At 48.8% G+C, this 26,944-nt stretch overlaps 3 protein-coding genes across 8 annotated transcripts in view; 2 read left to right on the forward strand and 1 right to left on the reverse strand.

The window, feature by feature from the left end:
* The first annotated feature begins 4,261 nt into the window (after window positions 1-4,261).
* Window positions 4,262-7,027, forward strand: myod1.L (myogenic differentiation 1 L homeolog). The gene is given in 3 exon segments (NM_001087823.1): window positions 4,262-4,906; window positions 5,941-6,010; window positions 6,346-7,027. Coding segments are annotated over 3 exon segments (870 nt in total). The 5' UTR covers window positions 4,262-4,354; the 3' UTR covers window positions 6,594-7,027.
* Window positions 7,028-11,761: 4,734 nt separating this feature from the next.
* Window positions 11,762-26,944, forward strand: part of LOC108713698 (potassium voltage-gated channel subfamily C member 1) — a 36,286-nt gene continuing 21,103 nt past the window's right edge. For 2 of the 5 annotated variants that reach the window (XM_041589635.1, XM_018257207.2), the window contains exon 1: window positions 11,763-12,486. In XM_041589635.1, the coding sequence (XP_041445569.1) occupies window positions 11,917-12,486 (570 nt within the window). In that variant the 5' untranslated portion in view covers window positions 11,763-11,916. Of the gene's footprint in view, window positions 12,487-26,944 lie in introns of all 5 variants that reach the window. The other 3 variants (XM_041589633.1, XM_041589634.1, XM_041589636.1) reach the window with 3 other exon arrangements.
* Window positions 26,769-26,944, reverse strand: part of sergef.L (secretion regulating guanine nucleotide exchange factor L homeolog) — a 56,773-nt gene continuing 56,597 nt past the window's right edge. For both annotated transcript variants that reach the window (XM_041589387.1, XM_041589386.1), the window contains one exon: window positions 26,769-26,915. In XM_041589387.1, coding sequence (XP_041445321.1) covers window positions 26,782-26,915 — 134 coding nt within the window. In that variant the 3' untranslated portion in view covers window positions 26,769-26,781. The remainder of the gene's footprint in view (window positions 26,916-26,944) is intronic.

The following is a 26,944-nucleotide window of genomic DNA, read 5'->3' on the forward strand; positions in this document are numbered from 1 at the left end:
ATTATCCACTGTTACTATAGGCACCATCTCTCCCTACTATACCTGCTATCCCACAGTCACACTCCCTTCCCAGAGACTATTATCCCACTGTTACTATAGACACATCTCTCCCTACTATACCTGCTATCCCACAGTCACACTCCCTTCCCAGAGACTATTATCCACTGTTACTATAGGCACCATCTCTCCCTACTATACCTGCTATCCCACAGTCACACTCCCTTCCCAGAGACTATTATCCCACTGTTACTATAGGCACCATCTCTCCCTACTATACCTGCTATCCCACAGTCACACTCCCTTCCCAGATACTATTATCCACTGTTACTATAGGCACCATCTCTCCCTACTATACCTGCTATCTCACAGTCACACTCCCTTCCCAGAGACTATTATCCACTGTTACTATAGACACCATCTCTCCCTACTATACCTGCTATCCCACAGTCACACTCCCTTCCCAGAGACTATTATCCACTGTTACTATAGACACCATCTCTCCCTACTATACCTGCTATCCCACAGTCACACTCCCTTCCCAGAGACTATTATCCCACTGTTACTATAGGCACCATCTCTCCCTACTATACCTGCTATCCCACAGTCACACTCCCTTCCCAGAGACTATTATCCACTGTTACTATAGACACCATCTCTCCCTACTATACCTGCTATCCCACAGTCACACTCCCTTCCCAGAGACTATTATCCCACTGTTACTATAGGCACCATCTCTCCCTACTATACCTGCTATCCCACAGTCACACTCCCTTCCCAGAGACTATTATCCCACTGTTACTATAGGCACCATCTCTCCCTACTATACCTGCTATCCCACAGTCACACTCCCTTCCCAGAGACTATTATCCACTGTTACTATAGACACCATCTCTCCCTACTATACCTGCTATCCCACAGTCACACTCCCTTCCCAGAGACTATTATCCCACTGTTACTATAGGCACCATCTCTCCCTACTATACCTGCTATCCCACAGTCACACTCCCTTCCCAGAGACTATTATCCACTGTTACTATAGACACATCTCTCCCTACTATACCTGCTATCCCACAGTCACACTCTCTTCCCAGAGACTATTATCCACTGTTACTATAGACACCATCTCTCCCTACTATACCTGCTATCCCATAGTCACACTCCCTTCCCAGAGACTATTATCCACTGTTACTATAGGCACCATCTCTCCCTACTATACCTGCTATCCCACAGTCACACTCCCTTCCCAGAGACTATTATCCACTGTTACTATAGGACACATCTCTCCCTACTATACCTGCTATCCCACAGTCACACTCCCTTCCCAGAGACTATTATCCCACTGTTACTATAGACACCATCTCTCCCTACTATACCTGCTATCCCACAGTCACAACTCCCTTCCCAGAGACTATTATCCACTGTTACTATAGGCACCATCTCTCCCTACTATACCTTCTATCCCACAGTCACACTCCCTTCCCAGAGACTATTATCCACTGTTACTATAGGCACCATCTCTCCCTACTATACCTGCTATCCCACAGTCACACTCCCTTCCCAGAGACTATTATCCACTGTTACTATAGACACCATCTCTCCCTACTATACCTGCTATCCCACAGTCACACTCCCTTCCCAGAGACTATTATCCACTGTTACTATAGACACATCTCTCCCTACTATACCTGCTATCCCACAGTCACACTCCCTTCCCAGAGACTATTATCCACTGTTACTATAGACACCATCTCTCCCTACTATACCTGCTATCCCATAGTCACACTCCCTTCCCAGAGACTATTATCCACTGTTACTATAGGCACCATCTCTCCCTACTATACCTGCTATCCCACAGTCACACTCCCTTCCCAGAGACTATTATCCACTGTTACTATAGACACATCTCTCCCTACTATACCTGCTATCCCACAGTCACACTCCCTTCCCAGAGACTATTATCCCACTGTTACTATAGACACCATCTCTCCCTACTATAACCTGCTATCCCACAGTCACACTCCCTTCCCAGAGACTATTATCCACTGTTACTATAGGCACCATCTCTCCCTACTATACCTGCTATCCCACAGTCACACTCCCTTCCCAGAGACTATTATCCACTGTTACTATAGACACATCTCTCCCTACTATACCTGCTATCCCACAGTCACACTCCCTTCCCAGAGACTATTATCCACTGTTACTATAGACACCATCTCTCCCTACTATACCTGCTATCCCACAGTCACACTCCCTTCCCAGAGACTATTATCCCACTGTTACTATAGGCACCATCTCTCCCTACTATACCTGCTATCCCACAGTTACAATCCCTTGTTAGGTGACTTATAGGAGTATTGTGTTAGTAAATAAATCTATTGGGTCAGTAGTAAATATAATTATGGTGGTTGTACTGATTTGGGTATTTGGACAGAAGTTATGGGGGTTTAGGGTAGTTGTTATAAAAGGTATTTGGGGGAAGAAACAGGGAGAGTGGATTTTGCAGACTTGACTGGTGAAGATCTCCCCCTTGTGGACACATTTCCCAGCAGCCCTTGTTGTCCTCATTCCCCAGTCAGGAGGTGAGAGGAGCCGTTGGCTTTGATGTGGCGCTAATTGAGCATTTGCGGAGGGCGCAGCGCTAATAATGAGTTTTTAGCTTCTGTTCATTAACAAGTTGTGAGGTGAGAGGAGGTCGCAGAGCAAATACCCCAAGTGTCAACTTCCGCACCCCTTCCTTTCCTGGCGCTGTTTAACCCCTGCAGCTCCGGCTGAGTTGCACATCAGGTAAGTGGGGGTTCCACAAGGAAGTGATTTGGGTCTGGGGGAGACACAGACATGAGGGGTGATAGGGGGGGTCCCCAATGGCGGAGGGGGGGCAATAAAATTGTCACTTATTGAGATTATTGGGGTGATAATGAGATTTCCCTGCTGATCTCTTGTTTGTTTTAATTATTACACCCCCAGCTGATCTACACGTGACTCACCCCAATGTTTCTGTATCTCCCCAAATCCTCTGATCAACCAGTCAATATTGTTTAGCGGTAATTATCTCATCTTCCCCTTATTATTATTATTATTACTATTATTATTATTATCATTATTATTAGTAGTAGTATCATTATTATTATTATTATTATTATTACTGAAATCAGCCAATCACAGTAATATCTTATTATTCTCTGCTGCTCGATCTTTATCTGCGGAGCGACAGATCTTTTCTGCGGATTCTTGTAGATTTGCGAATAGACGCCAATTTAGGCGCAGAATTGGGGTTCGTGTATTGGGGGCTTTGGATACAACAGAATGAGATCGTGGGGGTGGGGCTGTAATACAACAAAGAGGGAATGTGGGGTACAGGGGAATGGGGTACAGGGAATAGTGGGGTTTATTTGTATTTCTATGGAGTAATTGTTAATTAAAAGACTAATTATTGTCATTTGCTACAGATGAATGTGAATGTCATGTGACCATTTGCAGTGCTGGGGGGTCTCCCGTGTTCTTGGGGTGTCACTTGTAGATCAGACATTAAAGGGAAAGTGTGAGGAAGTTGAATTAATAAATTAATTAGGGAATTAGCACTTGGCTCTGATTCCTCAGTAACAAGCGAAATCTTTGCGATCCCAGACGGTGCGAATGGAAGAGGAATGGGGGGGGGGAATAAACTGGGGGACACTTTACACCTCATTTCATGACAAGTGGGAATATTTGGGGCAGAAGAGGTTAAAAGGGACGTGTTGGGACTGGGAAGGGAAAGTGGAATTGGAATCAATTGTAACGATTTTAGGGCTAAAAGTGACTTTTTCAGTGAAAGGGAAAGAATTTCGTTTGTTTGTAAAAGTGAGAAATTGAAGGGAAGTCAAATGTCCCGGTTACTGTGGGGGAGACAGGGGGGGGGGCTCCAGTTGGTTTTTTTATTGGGAAATAAGAAGAAAACGAAATCTTTGCTCCGGGGCCCCCCAGCCCCCAGTTCCTTGGATCGTTCGTTTGGGGGAATTTGTGGGGCTACGAAAAAGGTGAAATATAGAGAAATGCGGCAGTTGCTTCTCTCAGAATCTCCTCCAAGTTCCAGACGCGAAACTGTCAGGCGGCAACTTGACTTGGGGTTTAATCCAGCGGCCAATGAGAGAGCAGCTTGAACCCCAGGGAGACAACGCCCACTTCTTGTGATTGGTCCCTCGGTGGAACTGACAGGAGCCCCGCCCCTTAAAGTGCTGCTATAAATAGAGTGAGGGCAGAGGGGCATCAGGTGTCTGAGAGGAGCAACTGCTACAAGTCAAGTCTCTGCTCCAAACTGCGGGTATTTGGCCTGGACCCCCGAGTTGTGGATCTGTGGGACCCCCCGGCTGTTTCTATGGAGCTCTTGCCCCCAGCACTCAGGGACATGGAGGAGACCGAGGGATCTCTCTGCGCCTTCCCGACCCCCGACCACTTCTATGACGACCCCTGTTTCAATTCGTCCGACATGAGTTTCTTTGAAGAGCTGGAGCCCAGGCTGGTGCACGTGACTCTGCTGAAGCCGGAGGGCCCCCGGCACGAGGAGGAGGAGGAGGAGGAGCACGTGAGGGCCCCCAGTGGGCACCATCAGGCGGGCAGGTGCTTGTTGTGGGCGTGTAAAGCCTGTAAGAGGAAGAGCAGCGGCGCAGACAGGAGGAGGGCCGCCACCATGAGGGAGAGGAGGAGGCTCAGTAAAGTCAATGACGCCTTTGAGACCCTCAAGCGATGCACCTCGACCAACCCCAACCAGAGACTCCCCAAAGTGGACATTTTGCGCAACGCGATTAGTTACATCGACAGTCTCCAAACTCTGCTCCGAGACCAGGAACAGTCTCTGTACCCCAATATGGAACATTATAGTGGGGACTCCGATGCCTCCAGCCCCAGTTCCAACTGCTCCGACGGCATGGTAAGTGCCCCCCAATCTCTGAGGCACCCCACTCTTCTTTCTACCCCCATACTCAGTCTACTCACTTTTCCCAGTATCTTCCCAAAACCCACTCAGTCTTATATGTACCCTAATACTCACTGAGTTTTCTATGTACCCCCCAAGACTCACTGAGTTTTCTCTGTACCCCAAGACTCACTGAATATACTCTGTACCCCAAGACTCACTGAGTCTTATCTGTACCCCAAGACTCACTGAGTTTTCTCTGTACCCAAGACTCACTGAGTTTTCTCTGTACCCCAATACTCACTGAGTTTTCTCTGTACCCCAATACTCACTGAGTCTTATCTGCACCCCAATACTCATATTGGTACCCCCGGAAAGGGCAGGTTTGGGGTGTGATCCCATCAGAGAGTTTAGTGGCCCATATATTCTATATTCAATATACACTGTGTCTGTCGTTAGGGAGGTGATTGTGGGGTTCCAGTCATTCTCACCTCTGTCTCAGGCTAATTAGAGGGGGCACGGCCCCCCAGCCGTCTGGTGAGATCACTGAGGGGGATTTGAACATCAGCAAAGGGAGGGGTTGTTTCCCCTTTAGCCCCCGACAGTCAGTAAAGGTGCGACGTGACCCTATTTTCACTGTAACTGCCCCCCACTCTTTGCTTTGCCCCCATATATTTATAGTAACGGACGGATAAACAAGACATTTTGGGGGGAGTGAGGAACTGCCCCCCCCGTGAGGATAAATTTGTGGTTCATTTCCAGGAAATTGCGGAAAAGTGAAAGTGGATGAATTTGTTTTATTTCACCCCCCCACATCTCTGCATTTTGTTTTATCTGATTGGGGGTCTGATCCAAACACCCCTCCCTGGGCCCCCCAAGAGCAGTGTCCCCCACATTTATTCTGTCCCGGGGGGGGTCTCCAGTCAATCTGATCTGTGATTCCACTGGGTCCCTAATTGTCCCTCACTCAGAGGCTCTTGTGGTCAGTATGGGGGGGTCAGTTAGCAGATTTGGGGCAGTGACTGACGTCGTTATTTGTCTCTTTACAGAACAGCCCCCCCTGCAGCTCCAGGAGAAGAAACAGCTACGACAGCAACTTCTACACTGACAGCCCCAATGGTGAGTTCTGGCCCCCACTAAAAACTCTATAACCCCTCCCCCTGCGCACATGTAACCCCTCCTACTCTGTAACCCCTCCCCATGCTCTGTGTAACCCCTCCCACTATAAACTCTGTAACTCCTCCCCCTGTGCACTTCTAACCCCTCCCACTGTGTAACCCCTCCTGCTATTTTACATAAACCCCTCCTACTGCTTCCTGTGTAGACAACAGTCTAACTCCTCCCAGTGTGCCCTGTGTAACTCCACCCACTGCCTTGTATAACCCCACCCCCAGCGGATTTAAAGGGGCAGGACACCCCCAGAGAAAGAGCCTAATTCTGTTTGTTCCTTTCAGACGTGAGACTTGGGAAGAGCTCAATGATCTCCAGCCTCGACTGTCTCTCCAGCATCGTAGAGCGAATCTCCACCCAAAGCCCCAGCTGCCCCGCCCCCATCTCTGTGGATAGTGGATCCGAGGGCAGTCCCTGTTCTCCTCTGCAGGGGGAGACACTGAGCGACAGAGGAATCCCCATCTCTTCTCCCGGCAATTCCTGCACTCAACTGTCCCACGACCCCAGCAGCAACATCTACCAGATCTTATAGGCCTCAGTCTGCCCCCTATTGGTCACTTGTTTCCATCAACTGGATTCTCTCCTAATTCCTTCCCAATCCATCAACTTCCCCTTTATTTATTGGTTTGTTCCAGCCAGAGGTTTCTGACATATTTCCCCTGTAAATAACCGAACCCCTCCCAATATCCAATCAGACTGAGGCTGGTGGTGAAGGACAGACCATTCTGGATCCTTAGGGGTTACATGACCCCCCAATGTTGTGTTGAATACGGACAATGGGGAAATTCCCCCCTGAGGCCAAAGGAAACTTTAGGACCATTTTTTATAAGATTTTTTATAGATTTGTAAATAAGAAGCGATTGTGCGAGAAATGAGTCTTATTTATGTGCTTGTTGTGTTGTGCCAGATGCTCCTTTATATATTTATACTGCGGGAATATTCTAAATAAAGAACCTTATTTATAAACCTGATGACTTTGTCACCCTCCCTCCCCCCCCTGACTGGCAAATCTTATCCCAAGGGCCCCCCCCTCCTTAACCCTTCCCTCCTTAACCCTTCCCTCCTTAACCCTTCCCCAATTCTACACAATCATCTTCCCTCCTCTGCCTCAAACTCATGGGGTTTAGTACAGGGAGTCACACAAACCCTACATTTATAGTCCCAGTTGGAATTGCTATTCAAATAAACACTCACCCCAAATCTCCCCCTAACTGACCTTCAGACTGGGCCCCCTTAGCTCATAACAAGGTTACAGATATATAGAAACATTGGGGTGTCACCCTGCTATAGTTTCCAGGGGTACCCAGGGTACAAATAAACACTCACCCCAAATCTCCCCCTAACTGACCTTCAGACTGGGCCCCCTTAGCTCATAACAAGGTTACAGATATATAGAAACATTGGGGTGTCCACCCTGCTATAGTTCCAGGGGTACCCAGGGTACAAATAAGCACTCACCCCAAATCTCCCCTCACTGACCTTCAGACTGGGCCCCCTTAGCTCATAACAAGGTTACAGATATATAGAAACATTGGGGTGTCACCCTGCTATAGTTCCAGGGGTACCCAGGGTACAAATAAACACTCACCCCAATCTCCCCCTAACTGACCTTCAGACTGGGCCCCCTTAGCTCATAACAAGGTTACAGATATATAGAAACATTGGGGTGTCACCCTGCTATAGTTCCAGGGGTACCAGGGTACAAATAAGCACTCACCCCAAATCTCCCCCTAACTGACCTTCAGACTGGGCCCCCTTAGCTCATAACAAGGTTACAGATATATAGAAACATTGGGGTGTCACCCTGCTATAGTTCCAGGGGTACCAGGGTACAAATAAGCACTCACCCCAAATCTCCCCCTAACTGACCTTCAGACTGGGCCCCCTTAGCTCATAACAAGGTTACAGTCTCAGGCTGGGCCCATCTCATCCCCAAAGTTTGTGTTGTCCCACATAGGGCTATTCCCATAGTTTGGAAACCAGACCAAGTTCTTATTTCATATTGGGGGGGGGGGTAGGATTTTGGTTTTTATTGTTTTTATTGAAAACGTCACCAGCAAATCTCAATAAAACAATAAATAATAAAATAAAATTGCAGTTTGTGTAGAGTTGTATTTATAAATGAACCCTATCATTAGTCTCCATTGGGTGACAGATGTAGTACTGAAAAGAAACACTAGATGGAGCCATGAAACTGGTGCAGGGAGCTGCCATGTAGACATGTCTATGCTCTGTTTAAACAGAAGGTGGAGCAGGAGATTTGTGTGTGGCTCACAGACTCTCCTTGTGCCGAAGAAGTGCACCCGGCAATGGCCATTGCTTCTCCAACCTGCCTCCTGCTAAACTCAAACATGAGGATCCTGAGAAGAGACACCACACAGTTACTATGGGAACCTCCCAGATAAAAACCAACCATCATTCACTTCATTCAACCAACACCACCAACATCTTGTAACTGCCCCAGCATCTCCCTACGTCCATGAACCCTACGTTTTGTGTTGGGGTCTCATGACTTTGCCTTCACACAGATATTGGGAGAGCAGACACAGACAGTATATTAAGGCAAGTTAAAGACAGTAGGGCACAAAAGAGAATATACGACAAAACTGAGACAGTAGGACAAGATGGAGATTTAGGAGAAGATGGAGACAGTAGGGCAAGATGGAGACAGTAAGACAAGATGGAGACAGTAAGACAAGATGGAGACAGTAGGACAAGATGGAGATTTATGAGAAGATGGAGACAGTAGGGCAAGATGGAGACAGTAGGACAAGATGGAGACAGTAGGACAAGATGGAGACAGTAGGACAAGATGGAGAAAGTAGGACATCATGGAAACAGTAGGACAAGATGGAGACAGTAGGGCAAGATAGAGACAGTAAGGCAAGATGGAGACAGTAGGACAAGATGGAGACAGTAGGACAAATGGAGACAGTAGGGTAAGATGGAGACAGTAACACAAGATGGAGACAGTAGGGCAAGATGGAGACAGTAAGACAAGATGAAGACAGTAGAACAAGATGGAGACAGTAGGGCGAGATGGAGACAGTAGGGCAAGATAGAGACAGAAGGATAAGATGAAGACAGGAGAACAAGATGGAGACAGTAGGACAAGATGGAGACAGTAGGGCAAGATGGAGACAGTAGGACATGATGGAAACAGTAGGTCAAGATGGAGACAGTAAGGGAAGATGGAGACAGTAGGGCAAGATGGAGACAGTAGGACAAGATGGAGACAGTAGGACAAGATGGAGACAGTAGGACAAGATGGAGACAGTAGGACAAGATGGAGACAGTAGGACAAGATGGAGACAGTAGGACAAGATGGAGACAGTAAGACAAGATGGAGACAGTAGGACAAGATGGAGACAGTAGGACAAGATGGAGACAGTAAGACAAGATGGAGACAGTAGGACAAGATGGAGACAGTAAGACAAGATGGAGACAGTAGGACAAGATGGAGACAGTAGGGGAAGATGGAGAAAGTAGGGGAAGATGGAGACAGTAGAGCAAGATGGAGACAGTAAGACAAGATGGAGACAGTAGGGGAAGATGGAGAAAGTAGGGGAAGATGTAAGTCAGGATACAGGTAGATATTTAGCAGGAATTTACTCAACAGGAGATGAGAGTATTTAGTTGGGGGGTTTGGGGAATCGGAAATAAAAAGAATATATGGGGAAGACATATTTAGGGGGATTGGGGAAATGGATTAATAGCAGGTCAGAAGGGGGGCTAACATGAATATTTGGGGGTATCTTATATAGAAGAAGGGAGTGTGAATAACTAGATGTAGCAGAGGGGATTATGGGTAACACATATAATAAAGTAATTGCTCTTGTCTGTGACTGGGACCCCCCTAACTTAGTGAATCCCCCCCACCCAGGTGCAGGTGAGAGAATTCCAGCGCTAGGACCCCCGGGCTTCCCTAAGTGTCAGACTCGGGGCGTTGTGCGCATGCTCAGTCAGTCCCAGCGCCTCATTCACTGGACGGAGTCGGTTCCTCCAGGGGTCGCGCCCCATTAGTGATGTGGATGTGCCGGTGTAACACGTGACCCAGTGCCCGTCTATTGGATCTGTGTCATTATTGTCTGCACTGAGTGTCAGCTGTGTGCCCAAGACTCGTCTAATGTCCCTTCCAGCCCCCCACCCCCAGCACCAGGGACTGAGCCATAAACTGGACCCCCCTCAGTACTGTCACATTAATTGCCCCTTCCTCACCCCTCTCCCCACCTCCAGGTATAAAATCAATTAACTGCCCCCCCCCACGCCTGTAAGTAATGGTCTCACCCCCTGCCCCCCAGGAACTGTCCCTCCAGTCTGCGCTCAACTCATTTCCCTGGAGCTGTTCCTTCAGCACCTCATTTCTACCTCCCCCTCCCCCACTACTGACACCTGCCCCTGTGTCTGACCCCAGAGACCTGCCCCTGTGTCTGACCCCAGAGAACTGCCCCTGTGTCTGACCCCAGAGACCTGCCCCTGTGTCTGACCCCAGAGAACTGCCCCTGTGTCTGACCCCAGAGAACTGCCCCTGTGTCTGACCCCAGAGAACTGCCCCTGTGTCTGACCCCAGAGAACTGCCCCTGTGTCTGACCCCAGAGAACTGACCCTGTGTCTGACCCCAGAGAACTGCCCATGTGTCTGACACAGACCCCAGAGAACTGCCCCTGTGTCTGACCCCAGAGAACTGCCCCTGTGTCTGACCCCAGAGACCTGCCCCTGTGTCTGACCCTAGAGAACTGCCCCTGTGTCTGACCCCAGAACCTGCCCCCTGTGTCTGACCCCAGAGAACTGCCCCTGTGTCTGACCCCAGAGAACTGACCCTGTGTCTGACCCCAGAGAACTGCCCCTGTGTCTGACCCCAGAGAACTGCCCCTGTGTCTGACCCCAGAGAACTGCCCCTGTGTCTGACCCCAGAGAACTGCCCCTGTGTCCTGACCCCAGAGAAACCCCTGTGTCTGACCCCAGAGAACTGCCCCTGTGTCTGACCCCAGAGAACTGCCGCCTGTGTCTGACCCCAGAGAACTGCCCTGTGTCTGACCCCAGAGTTGGTGTCTGACCCCAGAGAACTGCCCCTGTGTCTGACCCCAGGAACTGCGCCCTGTGTCTGACCCCAGAGAACTGCCCCTGTGTCTGACCCAGAGAACTGGCCCCTGTGTCTGACCCAGAGAACTGCCCCTGTGTCTGACCCCAGAGAACTGCCCCTGTGTCTGACCCAGAGAACTGGACCCTGTGTCTGACCCCAGAGAACTGCCTAGTGTCTGACACGACCCAGAGAACTGCCCTGTGTCTGACCCCAGAGACTGCCCCTGTGTCTGACCCCAGAGACCTGCCCCTGTGTCTGACCCTAGAGAACGCCCCTGTGTCTGACCCCAGAGACTGCCCCTGTGTCTGACCCCAGAGAACTGCCCCCTGTGTCTGACCCCAGAGAACTGCCCCTGTGTCTGACCCAGAGAACTGCCCTGTGTCTGACCCCAGAGAACTGCCCCTGTGTCTGACCCCAGAGAACTGCCCCTGTGTCTGACCCCAGAGAACTGCCCCTGTGTCTGACCCCAGAGAACTGCCCCTGTGTCTGACACAGAGAAATAAGAGTCTGGGCCTTTCCTTGGCACTGGGGTCGCCGGGTGTCCCTGTGGGGTCGCAGGCGTGGGTGGGGAAGCTGTCTGACTATTGGTCCCTTCCCTGCAGCCGAGGAGCTGCCCCAGTGGTCGGGGGTAGGAGGCGGGGTCGGCCGCGCATTGGCTGCTGCGCTGAGAATCTGTTGTTGCTGAAGCTGCGCGGCTGTTGCTGAGGTCGTTGCAAGTCGCAGGTGTGAGATGAGCGATCCGCACACACACGAGTGATGCCCAACGGGCGACATGGGCCAAGGGGACGAGACGGATCGTCTGGTGATTAATGTGGGTGGAACGAGGCACCAGACTTACCGCAGCACCTTGCGCACCCTCCCCGGCACCCGACTCGCCTGGCTCGCAGAACCCGATGCCCAAAGCCACTTTGACTATGACCCGCGGGCCGACGAGTTCTTCTTCGACCGACACCCGGGGGTCTTCGCCCACATCCTCAACTACTACCGGACCGGCAAACTGCACTGCCCCGCGGACGTGTGTGGCCCATTGTACGAGGAGGAGCTCGCCTTCTGGGGCATCGATGAGACCGACGTGGAGCCCTGTTGTTGGATGAACTACCGGCAGCACCGAGATGCGGAGGAAGCGCTCGACAGTTTTGGGGGCGGCCCTGTGGATTGTAACGGGGACGACGGGGTCGGAGACCCCACCGGGGACTCAGCGGATGGAGAAGAAGAGCTGGAGATGAGCAAACGCCTGGCACTCAGCGACCCCACCGATGGGAGACCCGGGGGCTTCTGGAGAAAGTGGCAGCGTCGGATTTGGGCTTTGTTTGAGGACCCCTATTCCTCCCGATATGCCCGGGTAAGTCCTGTGTGTCCCCCCTTTATTCTTCCCCCTACTCCCCAATTCTGTGCCACTGCCAGGGCCCCCCTTGTTCTTCCCACAGACGCTCCTGTCCCTCTTCCCATCACCCCTTTATTGTGCCAAAGCCCCGGTCTGGTTATCTTTCTTCTAACTAACCCTTCCCTGGCATTTTATACCCCTTCCCTGGCACCAGACATTTATACCCCGTCCCCTGGCATTTTATACCCCTTCCCCTGGCACCAGACTTTTATACCCCATCCCCTGGCATTTTATACCCCGTCCCCTGGCATTTTATACCCCGTCCCCTGGCACCAGACATTTATACCCCTTCCCCTGGCATTTTATACCCGTCCCCTGGCACCAGACATTTATACCCCTTCCCCTGGCATTTTATACCCGTCCCCTGGCACCAGACATTTATACCCCTTCCCCTGGCATTTTATACCCCGTCCCCTGGCATTTTATACCCGTCCCCTGGCACCAGACATTTATACCCCTTCCCCTGGCATTTTATACCCCGTCCCCTGGCACAAGACTTTTATACCCCGTCCCCTGGCATTTTATACCCCTTCCCTGGCATTTTATACCCCTTCCCCTGGCACAAGACTTTTATACCCCTTCCCTGGCATTTTATACCCCGTCCCCTGGCATTTTATACCCCTTCCCCTGGCACAAGACTTTTATACCCCGTCCCCTGGCATTTTATACCCCTTTTCCTGGCATTTTATACCCTTTCCCCTGGCACAATACTTTTATACCCCTTCCCCTGGTACAGTCTTATTACCCCACTGTCCTTACCTCCATTGCTCTATGAGCAGAGGCTTCTACCAGCCCCCCCATTCCCCTGGTATAAGGGTCCCCCTAGCTCTTGTGTGTCCCCCCCAGAATCTATTCATCTTTATTGTGGCCCCTCCTGTACACGGGCATCATGATTAAGGCTGTAAGTCTTTTTCACTGTGTTGTGGAATAATACTACTACTACTACTACTAATAACAATACTAATATTACTACTACTACTACTAATACTAATAATAATGAGCTGAATGGGCTAAATCTATTGTACTGAATAAAAAGCAATAATTACAGCAGTCCAGGTGAATGTGATTTCTAGATGATACAGGTGAGACAGGTGAGACAGGTGATACAGTTGATACAGTTGATACAGGTGATACAAGTGATACAGATGATACAGGTGATACAGGTGATACAAGTGATACAGATGATACAGGTGATACAGGTGATACAAGTGATACAGGTGATACAGGTGATACAGGTGATACAGGTAATACAGGTGATACAGGTGATACAGGTGATACAGGTGATACAGATGATACAGGTGATACAGGTGATACAGGTGATACAGGTGATACAGGTGATAGTAGTAGAGGAAGGCGCTATCAGAAGAAGAAGAAGCAGAATAGGGATGATTAATATTCGTGTAATTAGCTGGGGAGTTAAATATGAAATAGTCGGAGGCATCAGTATCACGTGTCAGTACTTGGGTCAAATCCCCCATCTCCATTGAGGTTACGCTGAGCCTTTACCACCTGCGCTGGGAGGTGAGGACCCGCCAGACTTCAATGCAATGGAACAAGTGGCTGGAGACAATGGGGGGGGGGACAAGGGCCATGAGAGTTGCAGTTACAGTGGAAGGAAATCCAGTGGGGGGGGGCAGTGTTTGTGTAACAGGTAATTATCACCTGTGAATAGAAGCGTCACACCTGGTTCCCTTATATAAAGTTCCTCTGTCTGCCGCCCCCATAATCTCTTCAGCTGCTGTGTGGGGGGCACAGGCTGGGAAACATGTTTGGGGGTGTCTGTGGAGTGTTTTGCTTTAGGGGGGTTGTTAGAGAAGTTGCTTTTTCATTCATTTAGGGAGTGACAGTGTCTGTAGAACCCGGGGTACGGGGGGGGGGGCACTGTCCCTCATTGGACTGAATTGGGGTTCATTCCCCCCACGTATGTGGATTTCTGATTCTGAGCCCAATTCCTAAATCTCATCCTTCAGCCAATGAGGGTTTTGCTTGTTTCTAAGGAGGGGGGTGATTTGTTCCTAATGTAAGTCCTCTATGCGGTTGGTCTGTGTAAGAACAATGACCTTGACTTGTCGGCGCTTCCACAACCAGGTCCCAGCGGGGGCCCCATTGGATTAGTTACAGGTGGGGGAAATTGGGGTGACTGGGGGTTGGGATGAAGCCTCCTATAATATCTCTGATATATTATATATATTCACTACTGATATAAAGGGTAAGTAGCCCATTAGCTCCCTAGCACAACTGTGATGTCATCCTCTGCCTCCCATGATGCTGCAGGAACCAATCAGCGTCTCCATTTCTGACTAGACTAGATACATGGAATGGACTGAGAGAAGCCCATGTTCTAGATCAGATACAATGAATGAACTGAGAGATGTCCATGTTCTAGATCACATATAATGAATGGACTGGGGATTGTGAAGTTCTAGATCAGATACAATGAATGACCTTAGATAAGTCAATGTTCTAGAGTATATGCAATGCATTGACCAAGGGATGTCAATGTTCTAGATCATATATAATGAATGAGATGAGGTGTTGTGAAGTTCTAGATCAGATGCAATGAATGGACTGAGAGAAGCAAATGTTCTAGAACAGGTACAATGAATTGGCTGAGGGATTGCAAAGTTCTAGATCCGATACATGGAATGGGAGGAGAGACGAGCTGTGCTGTGGAGTCGTTCAGAAAATGAGGTTATATAGTAGTGCTGAGTACATGTTTAAGGTGGAGTGGAGAAGGAAAGGCCCAGTGGGCCAGGGGGTTGCACTCATGTGCCGCAGGTCTGCACTAAGAACTGTGATTGTTCTATGGCCCCAGTGGGAGTTATTGGGGAGAAGGAATAGATCATGGGGTTATTGAGGGAGACAGAATGGATTATGGGGTTATTGGGGATATAGAATAGAAAATTAAGTTATTGGGGGTAGGGAATACATTATAGGGTTACTTGGGGTGTGGGGTTGTTGGGGGACAGAGAATAGATTATGGGGTTACTTGGGGGACAGGGAATAGATGATGGGGTTGTTGGGGGTGAGGGAATAGATGTTGGGGTTACTGGAGATAGGAATATAGAATATTATGGGTTATTATGGTATTTTGTGAGAAGAAGAGAAATAAAATGGACAGAATTAATGAGAAATCCTGATGAATCGCCATTTCGGGGAGATAAATAAAGGGAACACAGGGGGTTACTCCCCGCAGCCCATTCTCTATTGATCTTTATAAATTGGTGCAGAATTTCAGGATTTCCCCCCTCCCCAAGTGCAGCCCCCCGGCAGTATAGGAGATACAAGGGGGGGGGGTACAGTATTGTGGCTCCAGTTTTTAATGAAGGACTCGTGTCTCCTTGGGAGCAAAGTGACTGTTACTGCAGTTTCTATGGCAACAGATCCCTCAAGCGCTCGGCACATCGACTTCTGTGTAAGAATCTCTGCAAATTAGTATCCCCCCCCCCGAGCATTAATACTTAGCATTGGGGTCTCACTTCCTGGTTAATTAGGCTAATTGCCCTTCCCTGTTTATTTCAATTCCACTCTCAGTCCAGTTATTGCTGCCGGGGAGGAGAGAGTTAAATATGCAGAAATGACCAAGTGATGAGAATCAGATGTGCCCGGCGGGGGGGGGGGGCAAGAACAACCTGCTGGTCCCATTCTCCCCCCGGCCACTGTCTGTTTTGGGGGGTACTTGGGTTCTATTCTGGGGGTCTGAGCCCGCTCGACATACAGTTGTTGGGCTGGGGGGTCTGACGTAGATTCATGGAGGAATTTGTCTCATTTCGCTTTGGCGAAAAATTTGTGAATTTCCCGTGAAATGGCGAAAGATTTGCGAAACGCGTCAATTTGCATCAATTTTGACGCCTGCATTAAAGTCAATGGGCGTCTGAATAATGTTGCCGCGCAACCGGTTTGACGCGAGCAAATATTCCGACGTGCGTCCAAATTAATTTTTTGACGCTGGCGACCTTTCGCCGCAGTTTCGCAAATTTATTCGCTGGTGACAAAAAGTGGAAATTCCCCGCGAATTCGCGCCTGGCAAATTTATTCGCCCATCACTACCGACTTATGATATAAGGGGCTGAGGTGAGTCTGTGGAGGGGTCTGGGAAAAGAAACTGAGAGTTGGGCTGCGTTCCTATTGGCCTGTGCACTCCAGTGGAGCAGGGGCTGATGGGATAAAAGAGAGAATTTATAATGTGGGAGGGAGAATCCATGCGCTGCCAGGAAATGGGATTGATTTCCCTCTAATCACTGAATCTCCTGCACTATTAAAGGACAAGTAAGAGGAGGAAAGTGAGATTGTCTGTGCTGATGGGAGGGACATGGTTCCAGGTCACAGGCCGACGTGTCTGCCCAGAGCTAATTGTACCTGGGGGGGGGGGGTAGAGTCAAGTACCTAAAAACCACTGGAAGAATGAGCCGATTTACTTCCATTCATTTATCACTTGTCACAAAGCTACACCATGCACGGCTAATGGACATGTCAGATGCCTGCTGCAGGCTGTATGGTGTCTGTGAAGCCATGCACATCAATCACTAATTTGCCATTCAGAATATTACAGGTGTGTGTGCAGGGGGGGTGTTCAGTGCTGTATTCATGAGGGATGGATTAGGGGAATTAATAAATGACCCCTCTTTTAAAAGCTTTCCTTCCCCTTTAAACACTCACTACAGTTTTGTGGGTTTTTTAAATAAAAGTGTCAGTTCCCCTTTAAGTAGGAGAGAAGCAGTGACTCAGCACGTGGAAGTATTTCTATTCCAGTGTATTGAGTCGTTGCTCCCCGAGTGGCCCCTCGTTAGTGTCCCAAAATGTAAACGAGCAACTCCCTCGCTGGCTTCCCATTGGCTGATGCTCAGGACAAGACTCACTTTCCCATAAGACATTGCAGAGGGGAGAGTGACCCAACCTTGGATTCTCATTATACCTCAATCACTTCTGGATCTGCCATGGGCTGTAACTTAGCACCCCATTTCTATATGATTCCCCCCCAGCTCTGTCTAGCTGTATCTTATAGGGGAGTAGGGCTGTTGGCGTATGATATAGGGGAGTAGGGTCGTTGGTGTATGTTATACGGGAGTAGGGTAGTTGGAGTATGTTATAGGGGAGTAGGGTCGTTGGTGTATGTTATAGGGGAGTAGGGTCATTGGCGTATGTTATAGGGGGTGTAGGGTCGTTGGTTTATGTTATAGGGGAGTAGGGTTGTTTGCGTATGTTATAGGGGAGTAGGGTCGTTGGTGTATGTTATAGGGGAGAAGGGTCGTTGGTGTATGTTATAGGGGAGTAGGGTCGTTGGTGTATGTTATAGGGGAGTAGGGTCGTTGGTGTATGTTATAGGGGAGTAGGGTCGTTGGTGTATGTTATAGGGGAGTAGGGTCGTTGGTGTATGTTATAGGGGAGTAGGGTCGTTGGTGTATGTTATAGGGGAGTAGGGTCGTTGGTGTATGTTATAGGGGGTGTAGGGTCGTTGGTGTATGTTATAGGGGAGTAGGGTTGTTTGCGTATGTTATAGCGGAGTAGGGTTGTTGGCATATGTTATAGGGGAGTAGGGTTGTTGGCACATGTTATAGGGGAGTAGGGTCGTTGGTGTATGTTATAGGGGGTGTAGGGTCTTTGGTGTATGTTATAGGGGAGTAGGGTTGTTTGCGTATGTTATAGGGGAGTAGGGTTGTTGGCATATGTTATAGGGGAGTAGGGTCGTTGGTGTATGTTATAGGGGAGTAGGGTCGTTGGCGTATGTTATAGGGGGTGTAGGGTCGTTGGTGTATGTTATAGGGGAGTAGGGTCATTGGCGTATGTTATAGGGGAGTAGGGTCGTTGGCATATGTTATAGGGGAGTAGGGTCGTTGGTGTATGTTATAGGGGAGTAGGGTCGTTGGCGTATGTTATAGGGGGTGTAGGGTCGTTGGTGTATGTTATAGGGGAGTAGGGTCATTGGCGTATGTTATAGGGGAGTAGGGTCGTTGGCATATGTTATAGGGGAGTAGGGTTGTTAGTGTATGTTATAGGGGGTGTAGGGTCTTTGGTGTATGTTATAGGGGAGTAGGGTTGTTAGTGTATGTTATAGGGGGTGTAGGGTCTTTGGTGTATGTTATAGGGGAGTAGGGTTGTTAGTGTATGTTATAGGGGGTGTAGGGTCTTTGGTGTATGTTATAGGGGGTGTAGGGTCGTTGGTGTATGTTGGCACAACTGAGACTGCTACAAATCTTGCCATTCAGTCTCTGCTGTAAGTCCTCAGTTGGTAATAAGTAAGGAGATTCTGGGGGTAACACTGTTGCTGCCTCTGACTGTGAGAGAACAATTTGGGGGTACATAGTGTATGTTCCTCTATTCACCACTAAATGCTAAACTCCCCTAAATCAGCTTTGGGGTGCTCCATAAGCAGAATTATACAAATGCCCAGACACCCAGCGCCTAAGACTAATGTTGGTGCCACATAAATGACTCTCTTATTATGGCAATTACACTCACCCATCACGAGACCCCAATACTGAATCCTAAGTATTGCTACAAATAATGGCTATTTCTATCCACCACTGGGAGTGGCACTTGGAGGGGCACATTGATGAAGCCGCTTCCCCTCTTCCCACACATGGACATAAGGAGACCAATGGAAAGTAGAGAGAGCTGTAATGACCAGAGTAAAGAGGTTAATGAAGAGATTATACTTAGTGCCAATGGTACTGGGGTCGGACACAAACAGCCAATCCATTCACATTGGTCGAGGTGCAAAATAGACCAAACCAACCCAAAATATGAAATATCCAAATATCATATATACAATTCAAAACAGACCAATCCAATGAGGAAGATCCTACTAAAGATACTCGGATACAACAATGTGTCCCAATTGTCTCACTTTAACTGTGATTTCTTCTTACCATCATGTCTAACTGTGCCCTGCTGGTTCCATCTTCTCCTTCTATTGCTATTTTACCAGCCTCCATCTTGCTCTTCTGTTACTATGTTGTTACTATGTTGTCACCATTCTGTCCTACTGTTTCCATCTTGTCTTACTGTCTCCATCTTGCCCTACTGTCTCCATCTTGCCCTACTGTCTCCATCTTGCCCTACTGTCTCCATCTTCCCATACTGTCTCCATCTTCCCATACTGTCTCCATCTTGTCCTACTGTCTCTATTTTACCCTACTGTCTAGCTCTTCCCCGACTGTCTCCACCTTGTCCTACTGTCTCCAACTTGTCATACTGTCTCCATCTTGCTCTACTGTCTCAGTGTTTTCCTACTGTCTTCATCTTGTCCTACAGTCTCCATCTTGTCCTACAGTCTCCATCTTGTCCTACTGTCTCCATCTTGTCCTACAGTCTCCATCTTGTACTACAGTCTCCATCTTGTCCTACTGTCTCCATCTTGTCCTACAGTCTCCATCTTGTACTACAGTCTCCATCTTGTCCTACTGTTTCCATCTTGCCCTACTGTTTCCATCTTGCCATACTGTCTCCATCTTGCTCTACTGTCTCCATCTTGCCCTACTGTCTCCATCTTGTCCTACTGTCTCCATCTTGTCCTACTGTCTCCATCTTGTCCTACTGTCTCCATCTTGCTCTACTGTCCCCACCTTGTCCTACTGTCTCCATCTTGTCCTACTGTCTCCATCTTGCCCTACTGTCTCCATCTTGTCCTACTGTTTCCATCTTGTCCTACTGTCTCCATCTTGCCCTACTGTCTCCATCTTGTCCTACTGTCTCCATCTTGTCCTACTGTCTCCATCTTGTCCTACTGTCTCCATCTTGTCCTACTGTCTCCATCTTGCTCTACTGTCCCCACCTTGTCCTACTGTCTCCATCTTGCCCTACTGTCTCCATCTTGTCCTACTGTCTCCATCTTGTCCTACTGTCTCCATCTTGCCCTACTGTCTCCATCTTGTCCTACTGTTTCCATCTTGCTCTACTGTCTCCACCTTGTCCTACTGTCTCAATCTTGTCCTACTTGAAGGTCTGACTGGATGTTCATCATTCACTAAGGAGATAGACTTTTTTGTGCCCCCTCCCCAACAGTCAAACATTGAGTTTCCCCCCATATCTCAAAACAAGGTTACAGATATATAAAAATATTGTCAAATAGTCCCTCTTCTATAGTCCCACTTCTATAGACCCACTATTTGCCCTTTATGCTGCCTTGTGTCTCCATAGAGGGGTGGCCCCATATATTGGGAAGCAGTGAGTAAAGACTGGTGTATAAGTGGCCTGTGCCTTCCTTCAGACTCTGTTTTACCCGGTGCCTCAGTGGCAGGAGGGCACAATTGACTGAGCCGGTGCCCCCACGTGCCCTGTGTCTCGCCGGTGTATTAGATCAGCATTACACCTCCTGTAACATTAACATTGATTCCAATGAATTCTCCTCCAGCTGCTCATGTGCTTCCCTAATAACTAGTTACCTGCTGCTCATGTTGTTCAGACGAGAGGCTGGAAACCATTCTGTGCTGGGCTGGGGGCGGAGAGCGACAAGATTTAAATGGGTTTAGGGAAATGCGCGTCAGGCTGAATGTTAATGGAACAGATTCTGTGAGACACGTTGCACTTTACTGATCCCCCTATTAAACTATCTCAACTACGGCGGCTCTGGGGCCCTCCTATACCTCCCAGTGCCCCCAATAAACCCCAAGCTCTCCAGATGCAGTTTAATTACAAGGATAAGCTTCCCCAAGGGTGTGTGAGAATTATAGTTCAACAACTGCCACTCGTTGCACAATACCTGGCGCTTGTTTTGGGTAAATGTAGCGGCACCTCTATCATCTGATGCGACTGCCCTGAGCTTTGTGCACCAGAGAGATGGGAGTGGGTGAGTAAGTGGCTGAGTTAGTGAGCTGGTGAGTAAGTGGGTGAGTGAGTGGGTGAGTAAGTGGGTGTATGAGTGAGCTGGTGAGTGGGTGAGTAAGTGGGTGAGTTAGTGAGCTGGTGAGTAAGTGGGTGAGTGAGCTGGTGAGTGGGTGAGTTAGTGGGTGAGTGAGCAAGCTGGTGAGTGGGTGATTTAGTGGGCTGGTGAGTGGGTGAGTTAGTGGGTGAGTGAGCTGGTGAGTGGGTGAGTTAGTGGGTGAGTGAGCGAGCTGGTGAGTGGGTGATTTAGTGGGCTGGTGAGTGGGTGAGTTAGTGGGTGAGTGAGCTGGTGAGTGGGTGAGTTAGTGGGTGAGTGAGTGAGCTGGTGAGTGGGTGATTTAGTGGGGGAGAGAGTGAGCTGGTGAGTGGGTGAGTTAGTGGGTGAGTTAGCGATTGGGTGGGTAAGAAGAATACATGAGTGTAGGAAACATGAAAGACAATAGGGGGTGCACAACAATGATGGGGCTTCCAGAAATGGGCAAAACCTTCCCTGTACTGAACTCGATTGACTCGGGTGGGAGTGTAACAAACAGTAGAGGAAAATCAACTATTGAGGTAATTAGAATAAAATACCCCTTCAAAATGCACTTTGCTTTTCCCCACATTGAATAGGAATTGGGCAGCACGAGACGGGGTACAAATAATCCTGTAAATCCCCTTTTCTCAGTAACCTCTCCAATTCCTGTTCAAGTCTCACAGCCCAGAGAGAAATTCAATTAAAGTGTCACAGAACCGGGGCCCCTTCCTTTAATTTGGGGAACTGCGCTCCTTGTCATCTCCGAGCAGAACATGTAATTACTTCTACTTCTTCTTCTATTCACAGCAGCGGCCCTTTAACTGAGCAGCACCCATTAATAGGGAGATGATATCTCTGAGCATTAGAACATTGCATTGGCACAGGCATCACCCGGCAGATTTAACCCCCTCCCCGCATTTATTACATTATATATATATATACTGCCCCTCAGTCCCATTCTATATTTCTCCTCTCCCCCATTTGTCTCTCTACTCCCTAACCCCCTTTCCCTTCTCTCCTTCTGTCTCTCATCCCCTCTCCTTTCCTTTTCTCCCCCAACTGTTTGGCCTTACTCTCCCCCATCCTCCCTCTTCTCTCCCCTTCTATATTTCTCCTCTCCCCCATTTGTCTCTCTACTCCCTAACCCCCTTTCCCTTCTCTCCTTCTGTCTCTCATCCCCTCTCCTTTCCTTTTCTCCCCCAACTGTTTGGCCTTACTCTCCCCCATCCTCCCTCTTCTCTCCCCTTCTATATTTCTCCTCTCCCCCATTTGTCTCTCTACTCCCTAACCCCCTTTCCCTTCTCTCCTTCTGTCTCTCATCCCCTCTCCTTTCCTTTTCTCCCCAACTGTTTGGCCTTACTCTCCCCCATCCTCCCTCTTCTCTCCCCTTCTATATTTCTCCTCTCCCCCATTTGTCTCTCTACTCCCTAACCCCCTTTCCCTTCTCTCCTTCTGTCTCTCATCCCCTCTCCTTTCCTTCTCTCCCCAACTGTGTGGCCTTACTCTCCCCCATCCTCCCTCTTCTCTCCCCTTCTATATTTCTTCTCTCCCCCATTTGTCTCTCTACTCCCTAACCCCCTTTCCCTTCTCTCCTTCTGTCTCTCATCCCCTCTCCTTTCCTTCTCTCCCCAACTGTGTGGCCTTACTCTCCCCCATCCTCCCTCTTCTCTCCCCTTCTATATTTCTTCTCTCCCCCATTTGTCTCTCTACTCCCTAACCCCCTTTCCCTTCTCTCCTTCTGTCTCTCAACCCCTTTCCTTTTCTCCCCCAACTGTTTGGCCTTACTCTCCCCCATCCTCCCTCTTCTCTCCCCTTCTATATTTCTCCTCTCCCCCATTTGTCTCTCTACTCCCTAACCCCCTTTCCCTTCTCTCCTTCTGTCTCTCATCCCCTCTCCTTTCCTTTTCTCCCCCAACTGTTTGGCCTTACTCTCCCCCATCCTCCCTCTTCTCTCCCCTTCTATAATTCTCCTCTCCCCCATTTGTCTCTCTACTCCCTAACCCCCTTTCCCTTCTCTCCTTCTGTCTCTCATCCCCTCTCCTTTCCTTTTCTCCCCCAACTGTTTGGCCTTACTCTCTCTCCCCCATCCTCCCTCTTCTCTCCCCTTCTATATTTCTCCTCTCCCCCATTTGTCTCTCTACTCCCTAACCCCCTTTCCCTTCTCTCCTTCTGTCTCTCATCCCCTCTCCTTTCCTTTTCTCCCCAACTGTGTGGCCTTACTCTCCCCCATCCTCCCTCTTCTCTCCCCTTCTATATTTCTTCTCTCCCCCATTTGTCTCTCTACTCCCTAACCCCCTTTCCCTTCTCTCCTTCTGTCTCTCATCCCCTCTCCTTTCCTTCTCTCCCCAACTGTGTGGCCTTACTCTCCCCCATCCTCCCTCTTCTCTCCCCTTCTATATTTCTTCTCTCCCCCATTTGTCTCTCTACTCCCTAACCCCCTTTCCCTTCTCTCCTTCTGTCTCTCAACCCCTTTCCTTTTCTCCCCCAACTGTTTGGCCTTACTCTCCCCCATCCTCCCTCTTCTCTCCCCTTCTATATTTCTCCTCTCCCCCATTTGTCTCTCTACTCCCTAACCCCCTTTCCCTTCTCTCCTTCTGTCTCTCATCCCCTCTCCTTTCCTTTTCTCCCCCAACTGTTTGGCCTTACTCTCCCCCATCCTCCCTCTTCTCTCCCCTTCTATAATTCTCCTCTCCCCCATTTGTCTCTCTACTCCCTAACCCCCTTTCCCTTCTCTCCTTCTGTCTCTCATCCCCTCTCCTTTCCTTTTCTCCCCCAACTGTTTGGCCTTACTCTCTCTCCCCCATCCTCCCTCTTCTCTCCCCTTCTATATTTCTCCTCTCCCCCATTTGTCTCTCTACTCCCTAACCCCCTTTCCCTTCTCTCCTTCTGTCTCTCATCCCCTCTCCTTTCCTTTTCTCCCCAACTGTTTGGCCTTACTCTCCCCCATCCTCCCTCTTCTCTCCCCTTCTATATTTCTTCTCTCCCCCATTTGTCTCTCTACTCCCTAACCCCCTTTCCCTTCTCTCCTTCTGTCTCTCATCCCCTCTCCTTTCCTTCTCTCCCCAACTGTGTGGCCTTACTCTCCCCCATCCTCCCTCTTCTCTCCCCTTCTATATTTCTTCTCTCCCCCATTTGTCTCTCTACTCCCTAACCCCCTTTCCCTTCTCTCCTTCTGTCTCTCAACCCCTTTCCTTTTCTCCCCCAACTGTTTGGCCTTACTCTCCCCCATCCTCCCTCTTCTCTCCCCTTCTATATTTCTCCTCTCCCCCATTTGTCTCTCTACTCCCTAACCCCCTTTCCCTTCTCTCCTTCTGTCTCTCATCCCCTCTCCTTTCCTTTTCTCCCCCAACTGTTTGGCCTTACTCTCCCCCATCCTCCCTCTTCTCTCCCCTTCTATATTTCTTCTCTCCCCCATTTGTCTCTCTACTCCCTAACCCCCTTTCCCTTCTCTCCTTCTGTCTCTCATCCCCTCTCCTTTCCTTCTCTCCCCAACTGTGTGGCCTTACTCTCCCCCATCCTCCCTCTTCTCTCCCCTTCTATATTTCTTCTCTCCCCCATTTGTCTCTCTACTCCCTAACCCCCTTTCCCTTCTCTCCTTCTGTCTCTCAACCCCTTTCCTTTTCTCCCCCAACTGTTTGGCCTTACTCTCCCCCATCCTCCCTCTTCTCTCCCCTTCTATATTTCTCCTCTCCCCCATTTGTCTCTCTACTCCCTAACCCCCTTTCCCTTCTCTCCTTCTGTCTCTCATCCCCTCTCCTTTCCTTTTCTCCCCCAACTGTTTGGCCTTACTCTCCCCCATCCTCCCTCTTCTCTCCCCTTCTATAATTCTCCTCTCCCCCATTTGTCTCTCTACTCCCTAACCCCCTTTCCCTTCTCTCCTTCTGTCTCTCATCCCCTCTCCTTTCCTTTTCTCCCCCAACTGTTTGGCCTTACTCTCTCTCCCCCATCCTCCCTCTTCTCTCCCCTTCTATATTTCTCCTCTCCCCCATTTGTCTCTCTACTCCCTAACCCCCTTTCCCTTCTCTCCTTCTGTCTCTCATCCCCTCTTCTTTCCTTTTCTCCCCCAACTGTTTGGCCTTACTCTCTCTCCCCTTCTATATTTCCCCTCCCCATTTGCAGAATAGAAATTTGAACCTTCATTTCTGTTCCTTGTAAGTGAGGTGCCTTTGGGTCATTGCTAGAAGTATTCACTCAAGGTTACCCACTGCAGGGAGGGTGGGGGCTGACGTTAGTTCTGCACAATAAGTGATTAACTTTAATACAAGGTGCCCTTTAAGCACAATGATACGTATATTTGATCACAGTCAAAGCACCAATTTCTGGGCACACATTACCAAGCAACGCTAATGATTTATTACTCTAGTACTCTCCACATTAAAAATTATATTTATTTTATTTAAATTTACTTCACCGATTTCTTTAAAATTGCACTATTTACCTGAGATCAGTTTAGACATATCCGTAGACATATCCATACTGTAACCAAGTCCTACAGTTCTAGTTGACCCTTAGCAACTAATCAGACTCACCCCAATAATTTCCCAAGCCACCCATCCCAATACTTATCCAAGCTTCTCACCCCAATACTTTCCCAAGCCACCCATCCCAATACTTATCCAAGCTTCTCACCCCAATACTTTCCCAAGCCACCCATCCCAATACTTATCCAAGCTTCTCACCCCAATACTTTCCCAAGCCACCCATCCCAATACATATCCAAGCTTCTCACCTCAATACTTTCCCAAGCCACCCACCCCAAAACTTTGCCAAGCACCTACCCCAGTACTTTCCCAAGCCCCCCAACCCAATACTTATCCAAACTTCTCAACCCAATACTTTCTGAAGCCACCCATCCCAATACTTTGCCAAACACCTACCCCAATACTTTCCCAAGCCACCCACCCCAATACTTATCCAAGCTTCTCACCCCAATACTAAAGCTACTGAGAAGCCGCCAGGAGGCTGAGCTGCAATCTGACAAGGAATGACAGAAAGTGAACCCACACAGTTTGGTAGAAAGGTTAAAATATAATAAAGGTTTGGGGTAATTAATAATAATAATAGTATCCAGTCTGTACATCACTGGCCAACAGATTGTTACTGAGTGTCCTACCAGGGAGACTGCATTGCAGGAAAGTCTGGGACAAGGCACTGCTCGGATCTCTCACTTACTGTATATAGAATATACATGTAATATTTACAGTATCTTGGCAAACGGATAATTTGGGACACAGTGCGTGGTTACTATGGAGAAGAGGTAGGTGCCCACTCTGTGCCGGCATTACAGGAAAGGGAGAAGAAGGTTAGAGACAGAGGGTCAGTGGCTGAAGGTCAATATAGTCTAAATATATTCTCCCCAAACCATTAGGAACGTGTTTAATTGAGGATGTTTATTGAGGAAGGTTACAGTGAGATCATTCCGACCCAGTAGAGGACAAGGTAATAGGACTTTGGGTGCAGGAACCCGAGCCTTTGCTGCTGCTGTTCTGAGAATCCCAAAGCCATTTGGTGCAGCTTTTGCAGCTCCTGCTGAACTGACCTGATGAGGCTGAAGAGAAGAAAAACAAAGGAGGAGGA

This window comes from Xenopus laevis, chromosome 4L (assembly GCF_017654675.1).
Source record: "Xenopus laevis strain J_2021 chromosome 4L, Xenopus_laevis_v10.1, whole genome shotgun sequence".
Taxonomy (NCBI): Eukaryota; Metazoa; Chordata; class Amphibia; order Anura; family Pipidae; genus Xenopus; species Xenopus laevis.